The sequence below is a fragment of the Lampetra planeri genome, chromosome 5 (assembly GCF_965212315.1).
Source record: "Lampetra planeri chromosome 5, kcLamPlan1.2.h2, whole genome shotgun sequence".
NCBI classification, from domain to species: Eukaryota; Metazoa; Chordata; class Hyperoartia; order Petromyzontiformes; family Petromyzontidae; genus Lampetra; species Lampetra planeri.
In genome coordinates this window covers 7,415,815-7,434,276 of record NC_136111.1, presented here as the reverse complement: position 1 = coordinate 7,434,276, position 18,462 = coordinate 7,415,815, and the positions used below count along the sequence as shown (strand labels likewise).

The 18,462-nt window shown below is 50.1% G+C and overlaps 1 protein-coding gene across 2 annotated transcripts in view; it reads right to left on the bottom strand.

Moving 5' to 3' along the window:
* Positions 1 to 15,164, bottom strand: part of TTC39C (tetratricopeptide repeat domain 39C) — a 44,075-nt gene extending 28,911 nt beyond the window's left edge. Inside the window, exons 1-3 of one of the 2 annotated variants that reach the window (XM_078594282.1) lie at positions 14,913 to 15,164; positions 9,699 to 9,773; positions 8,469 to 9,017 (exon numbers count right to left, since the gene is read on the bottom strand). In XM_078594282.1, coding sequence (XP_078450408.1) covers positions 8,469 to 8,707 — 239 coding nt within the window. In that variant the 5' untranslated portion in view covers positions 8,708 to 9,017; positions 9,699 to 9,773; positions 14,913 to 15,164. The remainder of the gene's footprint in view (positions 1 to 8,468; positions 9,018 to 9,698; positions 9,774 to 14,912) is intronic. The other variant, XM_078594281.1, reaches the window with a different exon arrangement.
* Positions 15,165 to 18,462: the final 3,298 nt, after the last annotated feature.

The window sequence follows — 18,462 nt, the reverse complement described above, 5'->3', positions numbered from 1 at the left end:
TCAACGACGGCTTGAGGGCAAATGTACGCTCTGGCTATTTCTGAACTTTGAGTCACGATGCCCACGGGGTAAGCACAGATTGTATATAAAGGAATAACGATTATTTTCATTTTTTAAGTTTTGTACTAACTATTCCCACTCACCCACCGCCACCCGTGCCCCCCCCCCCCGCCCCAATTATATTCCGACCGTGTTTATCAGCGTCATGACGTGAGACGAACAGATATCCATTCGGAATCCTCGCCGAGTTGGCCTCTGCTGGATGACGATGAGATCATCGCCATCGTCACGCTCGTCGTGTCGGACTTAATCCTGCACTGGAGGAATCCGATGAGCCACGAAGCACTTTTCCACATGACGTCACATGACGTCACACGGCGCCACCTACAGTTGGCTGCGTCCGGCGCGAGACAAGTTCAACATACACGCGTACATAACTCCGTCGTGACCCTCGGAAGGAACGTCCACACCGGTGAAAGACGTCCGTGCACCTCACCAAATCGCTCGTTTGGGCGCACACAATTTGAAGCGTGTTGGGACGGGGCCCATTCGAAGATCCTGTGACATCATTCGGAAGAGTAGGCCTGCGTGTGCCGGCCTCGTGGTTACCGAATTGCTCAATTGAAATACACGTGGCAGTCATCGTCCCCTACTAAGAAAACTTTGCAGGACCCCAGTCATGTGACTCGGTGAGGCTTTCCTGGGTCACCAAGCTTAATAATAACAATAATAACACACGCAAAAAACATCGATTTTGCTGGTCTTAATCCAGGCATGGCAATTCAATATTTCTATAACTTTGACTATTTACGTGATCTAACCCAAAAACACGTTTATTGTGGATAATATTTGTCGCGAAAGCCTCTACGTGTTAAACTGACTTGTCCATCCAGCTGGAATGTAATCGATTACATAAATCTGATAGAATTTCAGAGAACGGGGGGCAGAGACACTCAACACGCTGTCTAGGCAGCCCTCCGTAGACACACTCGGTCAATTTCAGTACAAACAACCAAATTTAATATTTACGATGCCATTCTTTTTGTTTATGCGCGTGCAGTCATCGGCCATAGTCCATCGGCCATCATCGAAGATCAACAACGGTTCGAAAGCACAGGCAGCGGCCAGGTTCGAACACTAAGTTCTCAGCAGGAGTGGAGCGGGTGGTGGTGGTGGGGGGGCGTTCTGACCTCCCTGGCCACCCGGCCTTCTCCGCGAAAGCTGTCGACTTACGTAACCGCGGCGTGCCCTCGCAATGCTTGGGGAAGTGGGGGGCTACGCACAAGCACACTCAACGCATGCGCCTTTGGAGGGGGAAGCAATCTTCGCAGTGCCCCATACAGTGCCGTCAGCAAATGCGCAAGCACACTGCTGCAGGATTCTAAATTTTTTGCTTCTTTTAAAAAATTATTTAATCCTCTGTTCATCGGCGGCGCAGGATTTTGGGAACATCACAAGACTCACGCCGAGCCAACGACAATGCCTCCCCCCCCCTCTTCACCGCGGTTCCTTGGTCACATGGCAATGACGGCACGCTCACCATGCCGTGCATGTGCGCAGCAGTTAGCGCACTTCGCCACGGACCGGGTGGCCCAAGTTCGATTCCGGACCGTGGATGACATGAGCGGTGATTATCTGAACCGGTCCTGGGTCTCCTCCGAGGTCAACTCGGCCTTAAATGATTACCTGACGCAGAGTTTAAACATCAGCACCGGAGAGAGAAAAGGTGGCCGAGCGTGCTGTTAGCCACACCACCCCTTGGTGTACCGTGCTGCCCTTAATAGGTGCTCATTAATATCACTTGAACAAACAACCACCGCGGGCTATAAAGGGGATCTTGGTGTGTGTGTGTGTGTGTGCGTGGGTGCACGTGTGTCTATTTGCAGTGCACGTGTATATGCGCATGCGTATCTGTGCCGTGCTGTATCTGTGTGTGCATGTCTGTACGCGGCGTCTCCGCGCGTGTCCGTGCTCGCTTTGGGATCGACAGCGATGCCAGCGTTCTCGCTCACTGCGAGCAGCTATTTAATGTTTTGCATCGTATCACAATTGGAATGTAAATAACACAAATGTATCCCAATCGTGCTACTGGCGTCGTGCAGCGGCACAAACACACTGCCATTCGGAGACGCTGTCACTCACGGAGCGGCGAGTCATCAACCCAGTGCGTCGATAGACAGGCCCTGTGGTGGCTGCAGACATCGATAGTACGGGCAGACCCCCCCCCCCCCCCCCCCCGAGAACACCGACTCGTCGTGGGGAAATATGTTTACGCGACAAAAATAATGAAGACGATCAAAAACGACTGAGAAGACGCAGCAGCGCTGGCCGTGGAAGCGTACCCGGCACCCTCGTCATTCGCTCAGCCAATGGGACCGACGCTCTCGGCGGCTAACCAGACCCCTCAACCCCCCCGCGATTCGATCATCACGATACGTAGTCACGATTTTAAATAAATAAATAACTGTGCAACAACAACAACAACAACAACATCGATTTAATTTGTCCTTTGTTAGCCAGGCGAGAGCTGGCGAGACCGGGACAGAGTCTGAGGCTCCACCTAAAAGAAACCCTCACCGCAGAAATGTTGACTGCGGGCATCACTGAGATTCTAGATTTGACGTTTTCGTGACGGCAAGGATTCATGCTCTTTGTTTTTTTCGGTAAAGTCACGTGGGTGAAAAATTCATGTGAATTAAATTACGACGTTTCGGGCGCAACACAAGCGTCTTTCTTCAGGTGAGGACAACTTAGCAAAAGCACAAACGCTTTTTTAAAAATTTTGTTACCTACGTGACTTTACCGAGAAAACCAAAGAGCATCAACAGCAGCTCCTCCAACCTCGTCTCCCACCGCTGATGTTATTACTGTAACAAATGACTCTTTTCACTCATGCAATGCTTACCGTACGCATTATTATTGTTGTTAATGCGACTACCCCCAACGACGCGCTCGTATATTAGTCACGCGAAAGAAATGACGCCGCCGGGAACGCATCCCCCTCTGTGCAATGGCGCAACGACCCCTTTAAGCGCCGATTCGATTGGCGCTCACTTCTTGACGATGTAACAATTGTAATCGACTATTTTTTTTCGCAGGTCGATTATTCGGGCTCTGACATTTTGCCTCCCGAAGGCGGGAAACCCCCCCCCCCCACGAACCACGGTGGGCGGGACGCCGCCTGGTGATTCTGATGACGTCACAAAGTCCTGCCCATGATCTACCATCATTTCTCGTGGACCTCGATGCGAGTCTAGAGATCTCTGTGTCAGCATATGGGCATCTGTGTGAGTGTATGGGCCTCTGTGTGAGTCTAGAGATCTCTGCGTCAGCTTAAAGGCTGCTACGAGAGACTTTGGGTCTCCGGGTTTATGCAAATGACTTGAGATTGGGCTAAAACCATCCATAACCTGGGTTAATCACGGCGGGCAGCTGGAACCTGGATCAGACCCAAGGTCTCAGCGGTGCCGCCGACTCAGCGTCTCTGCTCCTCGAGCCACTTGGCCACTCCACGGCGCCGCTGATGCCAACGGATTTCAAAACCTGGCACGCAAGCGCATCTCACGCCACTCCGGCTCCAGTCTGCCATCCACTTGGCCCCATGCAGTTCAAACCGCATGGCGCGCCCTCAAAAATCAAGTTTCACGGGAGAGTTGCGCGCGGTTTGTTGTTCGTGCGCTGCGAGCCACCAGTGGGTGTCTCATCCGTGATGATGATTTGCGTCGTTAGAATTTAAATTGGCACAAGAGGGGGGGGGGGGGTGGGGGGGCTCTGTGGTGTCACAATCCACAGCAGACATTATTATAATAAATATTAATACATTTACATTTTACGTAAAGACGAGTCAGCGCCATTCACTGCAGCTGCGCGTATACAGCAAGTGACGCTGCAGTGCGCAAACAGCCAGATATTAGAATAACAACACGAATGTGAGTCAACTTATTCCCCAGCCATCTGTGCTGTCGACTCCCTGACACTGTTGAAGTCCACGCTCCTTTGCCGATGAATTCAAATGCTAAGACCCTGTATAGTCCTTGGATGGGCGGCCACCGTGAGATAACAGGTGCTATAGGCTGCCGGCCCACCACGTGGCGATGAGCAGACAAGACTGCGCAGCAACACCCATAGTTGCACTGTACCTCTACGCTCCCACGACCTGCCTTTTCGCAGCCTCCACCACGATCCCACACGGCGCGTGTAGAATGCATCGGAGAGTCGGCGATGACCGGGTTTAAATACTGACGGGGGAAACTGGTTTTGGTGGATCTGTTTAGGCTGATGCAATGGCACGAAGCAAGATAAACACAAAGTGCTTGCCACAAATGAACCACAATACCTTACCGATCTCGTCAAGGAGCATAAACCATCACGCGAACTCCGGTCATCCTCGCAGCGATGGCTTTTGACTCTCAGCCTTCGAACAAAGACGGTCACTGCATTGCGTGCTTTCGGCCGTCTGGAACGCTCTTCCTTACGATATGAGGAAACTACTGGGAGCTATGCACTTTTAAATCATCTAGATTGAAAACGAATTTCTTTAGAACTGCTTTTTGTATTTAGTTTGTTGTCCTTCCCCTGCACCTCCAATTAGCACGGTTGGCTATGTGCGGTGTGAAAGAAGTTCAACACAAATTGTCTCTCAAAACCGGCAGAACAAAACAACAACAAATTCACCCCCCAGGAGGAGTAGGCGGTTGTTGTTGTTACGAAAAGTCTCGGTTCAAATCGATGGGAAAATCAACCGGTTGGTTTTAACTAACCAACAAGCGATGGCTTGGAGGTAGCCCGGTCGCTCAAGAGGGCTGACACCGTGCCAGAAACCGATAACCTCTTGTCCACCGCACAACTGAGCCGCGGCAGGGCTCTGCCAAGCCATCCCGATGCGGCTCGGAAAGCGCCAGCTTGTTTTTCCGCTGCACAAGCCAAGCCACGTGCAATAGTCACGTATGCATGTTGAACTTCTTTCACACCGCACGCAGCCAACCGTGCTCAAAGGAGGTGCGAATTGACGCCTCTTCCTGGGTGTGGGTCAACGCTTAATATCACAAAGATGATTAACCCTGCCCCTGGGGCCACGCTTGGCCCGCAAGCCAGATTCGGATGTGCCAGTGGAGCTGAGATGGTTGTGTCCAGATTCAGGTTTCAGCTGTCCACGATTAAAACCAGGCTCTCACGTCCCACGGAGTTGCTGGTCTCGGCCAGGAACACACAATTGTTATTTTTTAATCATGTTTAAGTTCATCCTTTATGCTTAATTTGAATGACATGCAACGCCCTTTGCCAGGCACACAGAACGCGTCACGCCACTTGTTTGCACGCATCGCGAGCGTGAGAAGCGATTTTAAACGGTGAACCGAAGCACCGTTACAAGTCCAAAGAGCACGGGCTCCTGCAGGTGCGGAGAAGAAATGGATATGAGCCGGCCCGGCTGTCACAGGAAGTGACGCCTGTTCCTGGGTGGGTGGGTGTGTGGTGCGGGGGGGGTCAGTGTTTCGTGAGCAGGTCTTAAGCAGCGTTGTTTATACGGTTGTGTCACACACACACACAAAAGCCAAAGATCCCCCGTATAGCCTTAACAGACTGTTGCAGCAAAGTGCTGTTAGCGAGCACCTATGAAGGGCGGAACGGCACACGAGGGGGTGGGAAGCCAACACCACGCCTGGCCGCCTTTGTCTCTCCAGTGGCAATGTTTACACACTGCACCAGGTACTCATTTGAGGCTGAGTCGACCTAGAGGAGGCCCAGAACCGGTTCATATTATCATCGCTGGTGTTGGCCTTGAGCCGGAATAGAAACCAGGTAGCCAGGTTCGTAGCGCAGCGCGCTAACCACTACCCTACCGCTCTCCACACATGCCTTCTGCGAACCTGGGCACACCCTTTGAGATAACACAACCAACGGCAAACAGACAATCGACTCGCTCGATGATGGTTGGTTAGAGGAAGACAACCAATAAAATAAATTGATTGCTCTTTCTGCAACTCCCCGCCCCCCCCCCCCACAAATATCTTTTCCCCCAGTGTTAGCGCAGGTGTGCTATCGGAGTCGTGAGAAAGAATCCATTCGCAACACTCACTGAGCCGTGCGAACACTTCGTCTGAGAGAACAACCCGCAGAAGCAGACACCGCAGAACTACTTATGAAATCGTTTTAAGTGACCTCTGTTTCCGCACAGTAGGGGGCAGCGCTTTCGCACCTACCCAGAGACTAATATTCAGTCAATTTTATATTTACATTTTCTCAGAGCTGAAATGTACCCAAATTTAAGTGCCGAACTAAATTTTATTCAATAATTTTTGTGTGTGCAGTCGTTGGTCACTGGGCTATGACAATCAACTCGCTACGCTTGGGAACGCGGTTCAATTGCGGGCGGCTGCAACCAGGATCTCAGTGGTGTCGGCTCAGCGTCTCTGACCTCCGAGCAAACTGCAGCCAACTCCATAAACAAACCCACAGCTCTCATCGTAAAGATACGCAGCGTGGCCGCGTGTGTGTGTGTGCGTGCGTGCAAACCCGTGCACTTAAAGTCAAGGTCAAGCATGCCATCACGGTGCAGTGATGTCAGCAGGTGATGCGCGCACCGTGTGTGTGTTGTGCACATGTATATACATCGCTGGCAAAACTCGGTTCACGAGTTAAACCGTTCTGCGTGTACATTCCAGACGTATCGACGTATTAGTGATCATAATGATGATTCACAGCCCCTTGGTCGATCCACTGCTGGATGGAATTCGTACCGTGTCAGTCACGGGAGTTTGCGTGAGCATCCTTCACTGCGCTGGCCAATGAGGGCCGGTGAAGGGAGAGCCTAGGACCGGCCCTGGGAGGACTCTCCGCTCAAGTTGGCTGTGGCCGGGAACCAAAGGGATTTGTGCCGTTACTATGGCACAGAGGCTACCAGTTTCAGTTTCATTTATTAGGTATAGCCCTGTGAGCCATTCGGCTCTTGAATCGGGTTCGTACCGCAACAAACAAAAAACTAAAACATGAAAAAGATAACATCTTAAAGTGACTATGTGCAAACAGAAAAATCCAGGAAAAAACTGCAAAGTCTTCCAGAAAAAAAGCACCGTACACCAACGCTGTGCAAAAATCCCAATGGGATGCAAGTCAAACAACAACCATAACCACAAGACAACTTAGATTAAGGCCATCGGTCTAACTCCGTACTACAACAAACAAATATGGCCAAACCAAAAAAAGTTATCGAAATCACCAAAATAAAGCCATAAAAGCAATGTAACAATGATCATAGGAACTGTGAGAGCACGTCCGACTTGAGTCTGCCGCAGAAAAGGCTGACAGCGACAAGTCCTGCATAGTGACTGGTAATTGTGGGTTGGTGGGTGGGTGAGCGAGTGGGTGGGTGTGTGGGTGTGCGAGTAAATGAGTGGATACGTGGGTGGGTGAATGAGTGGGTGAGTGAATAAGGAGTTGAGTGGGTGAGTGAATGAGTGGTGGGTGACTATATGGGCTGGACACAGTCTACTGCAGAATTGGCTGACATTGACAAATTCTGCACAGTGACTGGCAATTGTGGGTGGGTGAGTGGGTGGGTGGGTGGGTGAGTGGGTGGGTGGGTGGGTGAGTGGGTGGGTGAGTGGGTGGGTGAATGAGTCGGAGAGTGGGTGAGTGAATGTGTAGGTGAGTGTGTGAGTGAATAGCTGAGTGAGTGGATGACTAGAAAGAATGGAAGCACTGCAAGTGCCGTATCTCGTCTTGGTGTGTGGGACGATCAGGTCAACGCGTGGTTCCAGTTGCCGTCAACCGCAGTTGAAGATGACCGGCTTTGGCAAAAACTGGCACCGTGCACACACCATCCACATAGGACGGCGGTGCAGTTTCGTGTAGGTCACTTAGAGAAGCCGAGTTCGTAGCGCAGTGCATTTACCACTGCACAAAGGCAAAGATCCCCCATATAGCCGTTAATAGACTTGAGCCAAGAGTTGGGGCAAGTGCTGTTAGGGGGGTGGGTGGCAAGCACCACGCCCGGCCGCCTTTATCTCCCCAGTGCTGATGTGCAAATGCTGAACTTCTATCGCACCGTACGTAGCCAATCATGCTAATCAGGCACTCATTTGAGGCCGAGTCGACCTAAGAGAGGTCTGCGACGAGTTCAGATAATCGTCATCGGTGTTTTCCGTGAGCGGGAATTTAACTCGGGTCGTCGCTGAGCCCACTAACAGCTACGCTACTGCTCCCCACACTGCTGCACACACACATACACACTGCTGCACATACACACACTGTTACACACACATACACACTGCTACACACACACACTGCTACACACACATACACACTGCTACACACACACACTGCTACACACACACACACTGCTGCTCATACACACACACACACTGCTACACACACACTGCTGCACACACACTGCTACACACACACTGCTGCACACACACACACACTGCTACACTCACACACACTGCTACACACACACACACTGCTCACACCTGTGCAGGCGGAAGAGCTCGTCGGCGTCCCTGAAGCCGTTGTTGAGCAGCATGTTGATGCCCTTGAGGGCGAGGTGAGCGTCCACCGAGTCCTGCACATCCAGCAGCGAGTCCGGCGTGCCGGCCCCCGGCCCCGGCCCGGGCCCCCGGTCCGTCGGGCCCCCCGAGGCGGCCCCGTCCCCGTGGGCCCCGGCGTCCGAGCCGCCGTTCACGTGCTGGTGGCTCGGCCGCTCGGCCATCGGCGCTCGCTCTGCAAGTGCGTGGTGTGTGCGCGGTACAGCGTGCGTGCGCGTGTGTGTATGTGTGTCACGGTGTCTTTGTGTCAGTTTGTGTCAGCGTGAGTTTGTGTGCACGTGTTTAGTTGTGTGTGTGTGCCAGTGTGCTTGTGTGTGCATGTCAGTGCGTGTTTATTTTTCTGCGTGTGCCAATATGTGCGTCAATGTGCGTGTTCGTATGATTGCGTACATGTGTGTGCACGTCTGCATGTGTGTATTTCTGTGCGTCGTGCGAGTTTGCGTCTGTGGCGTTGGCGTGTTTGTCAACGTGTGTCTGTGTATCAGTGTGTGTGAATGTAGGGGGAGCGGGAGTGTCGTGGTTAGCGCACTGTGGAACGAACCCGGCGACCCGAGTTCCATTCCCGTTCACGGCCAATAACAGTGATGAGGAATTATCTGAACCAGTCCTGGGCCTCCCCTAGGGCGACTCAGCTTCAAATGAGTACCTGGTGCGATGTGTAAACATCGCCACTCAGGGAGACAAAGGTGGTCGGGCGTGGTTCTGTCCATCCAACCCCTCGTGTGCTGTGCCAGTCCTCACTAACGGCACTTGCCCCAAAAAGTCTGTTAAGGCTACACGGGGGATCTTTGTCTCGTCTTGCGAGTGTAACAAACGTGGCTTACTGAATTAATGTCATTGGTTTTTGCATACAGCAACCGTGAAACTGAACGCACCATCCCAGCCGGCGCGATAGAAAACGTCAGATCATCGGAGTACGTCCGACACCGCGATGTCGTACGAACGTTCGTCCCTCATCGAAAGAGGCGGGCACACTTAGCGCGCAAACCTTCACCACAGTCCTCAGTGTCGGACTCTACTCCTCTGCCCACAAGCAAAGATCCACTTCGTGAGACTGCACTGACCGACTGCACTGACCGACTGCACTGACCGACTGCACTGACCGACTGCACTGACCGACTGCACTGACCGACTGCACTGACCGACTGCACTGACCGACTGCGCCCGCGTCTTGAGAGTGCCTGAACCGCGCGACGGAAATCGTGGAACTGCTCCCTTTGCATGCGCCTCCTGAAAAGCGCTCAACAACAACAACAACAAATATCCATCACACACACACACACACAGCTCATTCGAACAAAGACGGATGCGATGGGACACACCGAGAGAGATTGAGTCGTCTGTCCCTCTCTACCCCGTAGCCCCTCCGCCAGGGTGTACTCTCCACTTGTTGCAGCGGCATCTTCTCTGCGTGGATGGTGAGCTTCTTTCGCACCGTACGTTGGGGGTATGTATGTTGAACTTTTTTCACACAGTACTGAGCCAACCGTGCTAATCGGAGGAATGTATGTATGTTGAACTTCTTTTGCACCGTACATAGCCAACTGTGATCATTTGAGGCACGTATGTTTAACTTCTTTTGCACCGTACGTAGCCAAACGTGCTAATGGGAGGAATGGATGTTGAACTTCTTTTGCACCGTACGTAGCCAAACGTGCACATCGGAGGTGCGGGGGGAAGGACAACAAACGAAGGAGTTGTACAAAACTGAGATCTCAATCTCGACGATGATTTAAAAATGCATAGCTACCAGTGGCTTCCTAATTTGGGAAGGAAGAGCGTTCCAGACGGCCGCAGAAGGGCATCGGAAAGCGCGCGATGCAGTGATGATCATTGCACGCTCTTACAATGAGATGCAGTCGCATTGGGGACTGTTTCATAACAACCCAAACGGGTTGTCATGAAACGCATAATAGAGACATCAACATGAGCGACACAAACCACAGCCGTGGACGCTGACAGATAAACACAGCCCGCAGATGATGATTGATGAGGCAATGCACATAATTAGACATAGTAACTCGTTATGCTGACGATATTGGGCAATATTAGAATAATCCTCATTCATAATTAAGTTATGATGATGGGAGCAATGACGTTGCTTTGATTGTTATGATGATGTTGATGTAAAGGTGATGATGATGGCAGTGTGATGGTCGTAGCGATGGCGATGTTACCAATAGATAATCACGAATGATATTGACAATTACGACGATGAATTTATACTTATGATGATATGAGTATACAACCGATGTTTTAGATCAGGGGGTCGGCAACCGAAATAACTAGACGAGAATTTAGTTCAACAAAAAGAAAACCCCTCAACAGACAGTGACGATGTAGACGGTGACGATGACCTTGACAATGATGATGTTGACAATGGTGATAATGATGACAATGATGATGTTGACAATGGTGATGATGATGACAATGATGATAATGATGATGATGACAATGCTGATGTTGACAATGGTGATGATGATGACAATGATGATGATGACAATGATGATGACGATAGTGATGATGTTAATAATGATGATGACAATGATGATGTTGACAATGGTGATGATGACAATGATGATGATGATGATGACAATGATGATGTTGACAATGGTGATGATGACAATGATGATGATGTTGACAATGATGTTAATAATGATGATGATGACAATGATGATGATGTTAATAATGATGTTGACAATGATGACGATGTTGACAATGGTGATGATGACAATGATGATGATGTTAATAATGATGATGATGACAATGATGATGTTGACAATGATGATGATGACAATGATGATGATGACAATGATGATGATGTTAATGATGATGATAATGATGATGATGACAATAATGCTGATGTTGACAATGATGATGCTTATGTTGACAATGATGATGTTGACAATGATGATGATGCTGATGTTGACAATGATGATGATGTTCACAATGATGATGATGATGTTAACAATGATGATGTTAACAATGATGATGTTGATGTTGACATTTACCAAAACGACGACGTTACTGCACTACCGTGATCTCGACCCTTCTGGGCCAGTCAGCATGGCAGGTTCGGCCAACGTTGACCCAACAACGTGGACATGCTTACTGGGTGTCATCCCCTTGTGACCTTCACCGTATCGTCCAGGCCCATCGTGGAACCCACGTGCACCAGTAAGCCATTGGTCAAGATGTAAACCCACAGGACTGTGCCCTCGAAGCGTTCGAACAAAGTTGGTGAGAGAAAAAGAAAAACAAGCCGTGGAACCCTCTAACTTGCCCGTCTTTCATTGACCGATCTTAATCCATCCGTGCAACTGGCACAACCAAAAACGTGAGGTTTGGTGAAGACAAATGGTCGTGTCGTCTCCGCGAGAGCAACACGGAGCAGCACGAGAAACACTGATGGAGACAATGCTGGGAGTGACGACGACGATGATGTTGACAGTGATGATGTTGACTGATTATGATGTTGACTGATGATGATGTTTATAATTATGTTGACTGATTATGATGTTGATTGATTATGATGTTGACTGATGATGTTTATAATGATGTTGACAATGACGATGCTGATGTTGACAATGATGTTGGCAGTGATGATGATGTTGACGGATGATGATGTTAATAATGATGTTGACAATGATGATGCTGATGTTGACAATGATGAGGATGTTTCCAGTGATGATGATATTGACAATGATGATACTGATGTTGACAATGATGATGATGTTGACTGATGATCATGTTGATGATGATGTTGACTGATGATGATGTTAACAATGATGATGTTGACAATGATGATGATGTTGACAGCGGTAATGCGAGTGAGCAATGCCACCCACAGCCGCAGTTCACACAGCTACCCGATCGTGTACAGCCTTCAACACAAAGCCCCTTTTACCACCACCACCACCAATTCACTGTTCAGGGCCGGCAGGGTGACGCAGTGATAACACCTGGGCCTGGGTTCGATTCCTGACCCGTGTGTCTTGCTGTTCAGCTCCGTGTTTTATTCCCTTCACCACGGGTAAACTAAAAGATAGAATTTGTATTGGCCAGGCAGTTCCCAATGCTGATCAATAACCTGGAAACGACTCAACTGGGATGACACACAACAGCAAAATCATCCACCCCCCCCCTACTGGGAAAACTTGCCTGGAACTCTGCTCAAATCCGAATCATCTGAGTTCGATCCGCCGTCTGTGTCACCTTGTATCTGAAACCCGTGTGTGTCCCATCCCTTATGTCAACTCAGCATGAAACCGAGCGAACGTCAGCACGAGAGAGATGATTGCACGTTGTCGTCACACGTGTGTGTGTACGAGCATTCACAGACACATCGTCAGCCACATCACAGACACCATAATCACACACACACACGAGAGCGACATCACGTAGCTCACACGTTTCCATCGTCATACCCACACACCAACCACACTTCCACATATACTGTAACCCCATCACGTACAGACGCTACACACGTAACGTTACACACAATAACACACACACCACACATCACAAAAGCCATCAAACACACACATCGCAGAACCCATCATACACATTACAGACACCCCATCACCACGTACTCCCCATCACACACAACACATCACACAACACATCACCCACACACATCACACACACACATACACATCACACACAAACACACATCACACACACATCACCCACATCACCCACACACATCACACACACATCACACACACATATCACACACACATATCACACACACACATCACACACACACATCACACACATCACACACACACATATCAACAACATATCACACACACACATCACCCACACACATCACACACACATCACCCACACACATCACACATCACACACATCACATCACACACACATCACACACATCACACACACATCACACACACACATCACACACACACATCACACACACACATCACACACACACATCACACACACACATCACACACACACATCACACACACACATCACACACACACATCACACACACACATCACACACACACATCACACACACACATCACACACACACATCACACACACACATCACACACATCACATCACACACATCACATCACACACATCACATCACACACATCACATCACACACATCACACACATCACATCACACACATCACATCACACACACACACATCACACCACACACACATCACACACACAAATCACACACACACATCACACACACACATCACACACACACATCACACACACACATCACACACACACATCACACACACACATCACACACACACATCACACACACACATCACACACACACATCACACACACACATCACACACACACATCACACACACACATCACACACACACATCACACACACACATCACACACACACATCACACACACACATCACACACACACATCACACACACACATCACACACACACATCACACACACACATCACACACACACATCACACACACACATCACACACACACATCACACACACACATCACACACACACATCACACACACACATCACACACATCACATCACACACATCACATCACACACATCACATCACACACATCACATCACACACATCACACACATCACATCACACACATCACATCACACACACACACATCACACCACACACACATCACACACACAAATCACACACACACATCACACACATCACACACACACACATCACACATAACACACATCACACACACACACCACACATCACACACATCACATCACCACACACCACACACACACATCACACACACATCACACACACACATCACACACATCACACGCATCACACACACACACATCACACACATCACACACACATAACACACATAACACACATCACACACCACACACACACACATCACACACATCACATCACACACATCACATCACCACACACCACACACACACATCACACACACACATCACACACATCATACACACACATCACACACGCCACACACATCACCCACACACATCACACACATCACATCACACACACATACATCACCCACACACACGCCACACACATCACACACACACATCACCCACACACACATCACACACACACACATCACCCACACACACGCCACACACATCACACACACATCACACACACACACATCACACGCCACCACACACACACATCACACACACCACACACACACACATCACACACATCACACACACACCACACACACACACATCACCCACACATAACACACACACACATCACACACACACATCACACACACACATCACACACACACATCACACACACACATCACACATCACCCACACACACACACCACGCACCTTCACAGGCCGGTGAAATGCACTGCGTCTGCTCCAATCAGCAACGTCCCGCACACAGCACGACAATGACGACCACTGCTCTTGACTGATGACGATGCTGACGATGATGTTTATGTTGTTGTGTGATGATGAGAAGACACTGGGGGGAGGGGGTTCGGGGTGACGATGCCGAGGCCGCGGCGAGCTGCAGGGTCACGGTTCGCCTCCCGTGTCTGCGGTGACGATGCTCGCGTTGGGGGGCGGAGCTGAGATGACAGTGGGCGGAGCATCGTGGCGAAGTGGGCGGGGCATCGTGGGGAAGTGGGCGGAGCATCGTGGCGAAGTGGGCGGAGCATCGTGGCGAAGTGGGCGGGGCATCGTGGGGCTCCAGTGGGCGGGGTCGTGGGGCAGGGGTTTAGTGGGCGGGGTCGTGGAAGGAAGTGGGCGGGGCATAGTGGCGAAGTGGGCGGGGCATAGTGGGCCTCAGTGGGCGGGGGGCAGGGGCTTGATGAGCGGGGTCGTGGGCCAGGGGTTTAGTGGGCGGGGTCGTGGGAGGAAGTGGGCGGGGTCAGGGGTTTAGTGGGCGGGGTCGTGGGAAGAAGTGGGCGGGGTCAGATGTTTATTGGGCGGGGTCGTGGGAGGAAGTGGGCGGGATCATTGGAACGAGTGGGCGTGGTTATTGATATTTTCGCTCATGAATGGATCGAGAATCGCCACGATTTCATTGAACGAATTGATTCCGCGCTTTATTATTTTTTATTGATATTGCTGTACAAATACAATGAACCATCCACCACCCCCCCCTACAAACTATGTTCATTTCTTTGACCATACTTCACCGCGCTGGGCAGTGCATATAGGTGGGGGCCAGACCGGTCCATAAGGTTGCTCGCGACAGATTCCAGGCGGGGAATGAGAATCGAACTGATCTCGCCCGAGGATGCACAGCGCATTGCGCTAACAACCACTGCGTTTTGCATCAATCGTGGCGTGCCCCACGATATTGACGTGCAGGAATCGGTGCGAATCGACTCTACGCTATTTGACATGTTAATTATCGGAATCGATTTAATCGAACTTGCGAATCGAGTGTCGGTGCTTTCGGGGCGGAGTCAAGGGGAGGGGGGGCGCTTGCTTTAATTTCCCGTTCCGGCCATTCCCTCCCCGCCCTTCTCTTCTCACTACGCGATGACGTCACACCGAATAAGGTGGTGACGTCACCCAAACATCGTCAGCCGACTCCGCTGCTGAATGAAGGCCTCCCTAAGGGGCCGTCCATCATAAATGACGTCACGCGATTTTGGTCGTTTTTTGACCCCCCCCTCGTCACACAGCGTCACCAAAAGTCAGACCCCCCCCCCCCTCAAATATGACGTCACAAAGCTCTGCCCCCCCCCCCTCCGACAACCATATTTCCATTTTGAAAATAAAACATGCGTCAAATCGCTTTAAACTATTGTCATTGTAGTGCGTATTTAATGTGGCGCTGCACTCTGATGTTGTAGGAGAAAACATTTATTAAAAAGTCTATTTAATCAAGTAGAACGTGTTGACCATATGTATTTAAAGTTGTGCATTTGATGTGACGTCACATTTCTCAACCCCCCCTCCTCGTCACACATCGTCACAAATGTCTGACTCCCCCCCCCCCCCTAGGTGCGTGACGTCATTTATGGACGGCCCCCAATGAATGGTATCATTGAAAACGACACAGGAGCGCCGCATAAAACGATTGCGAAACTATAAGCAGACTTTGCGACATTGTCATCTGGGACGAAACCGATGACGTCATGAGCACAGTAATGTCAACAACGGTGTGGCGTAATCTTGGACCCGCGTAACTACGCAATGACGTCACGGTGCGGCGAAGCGACATTGGTAACGCGGTGACGTCATACGCGAGTTATCGCCGCTGTGGTGTCCCATGTGACAACGTGTTGTCCGGATTATAAGACGCACGGGAAAGTATGACTCACACACTGGATTATAAGACACACCTGAAAGTATGACTCACACTGGATTATAAGACGCACCCTCAATTGTTTTACTTACGTGCGTCTTATAATCTGGACCATATCGCGCAGCATATCCGGTGTTGCGGAATGACGTCATACTCTTCAGATACATTGCCAACGGCACGAAGCTGGAAGCTTCTGCGATGGGGGGACGCCATGACGTCATAGTCACTGAGGTAGTCACGTCATTTGCGAAGAGGCCGCGGGTGTAAATGATTAATGACGTCATCGCGCACACGTTTCGTGAAGAAGAAGGGAAAATGCCTGGGAATTGTGGAGATGGTTTCTCATTGAAACCTACAGTGGCCACCTTGACAGGAGTGATGAATTTCACATCCCTTTATAATTATTAGAACGTCGATTCATTACCCAACAATTGGTGATATCCATTGCATCAATACGCTCCACAAGGGCATTTGAATGTGGGTGGTTTTGACTTCACCTTACAATCAGCAGCTGCTCACGGTCCACCCTGAATCGCATCCTCTGCATACACCCCGCACAGATGCAGATACCTGATGCACAAATGGAACATTAACGCGGGAAGTCTGTGCTTGACCACCTGAATGTGACATTGTAGCCGTCGCTCTGCATCTACAATCAGGGGTGGGGAACCTTTTTTCTGCCAAGGGCCATTTGGATATTTACAACATCATTCGCGGGCCATACAAAATGATCAACTTAAAATTAGCCTGTTATATTTGGTCAAACATTTAATTAACTCACACCCCTAATGTGATGGCTGGAACTGCTTCTCTCTGGCGAGGCGTGTGGTGATGTTAGCTGCTGCTATTGATGATGTTGCTGCTACTCGCAACTGCTTTTCCAGGTTTGCTCCGAGATTTATTGAATTTCGAGTCCCGCCTGCGGTTGCCTTGGCAGGGCCACACCAAATGATTTCGCCGGCCCTTGTACGGCCCGCGGGCTGGACGTTCCCCACCCCTGGTCTACATCATCGGCCGTACGAAATACGAGGAAAAGGAGAAGCAGCTTCTTGCCGCTGGCTCCTGCCCCTCTCTCGGCTTGGCCTTGCGACCAGTCGTGATACCGGCAAAAGGGCCCGGTAGATATTTGTAATTTGTGCCGTCTTTCTCCGCGGCTATGTTGAAGCGACCACCGGCTGCCTTGCCCATAGCTGTCGCCCCATACGGTGTTTACCCCGTATTCTTGTACAGGGAAATTGAGTTGTTCAGGTCTACACGGCGTACGGACGTTACAATACGGGCAGCATTTTTTTTGTCTATTTTGTTTGTGTTTCTCCTTTGTGGTGGGACTTTGTAGGATGAACGTTGAGATTTATGACCAATAAGGTCTGAATTGGTCTGTAATAAGGTAGGGCACTGATCAGCGGTTGACCGGTATGCCCTGCCTGTCATCACTGCCGAGTAAACATTGAACGTGTGCCCAACGTTGGCATGCTCACTGGGCAAGCTCGTTGACGCCTACAGTGTTGTCACTGAGTCAAGAGAGAGAGAGAGAGATTCGTGATGTAAGAAAGTTCGTACGTCGTGAAATTTGATGCCGATGGCAAGCGGGCGAGCCAGTGTGCTAACGGA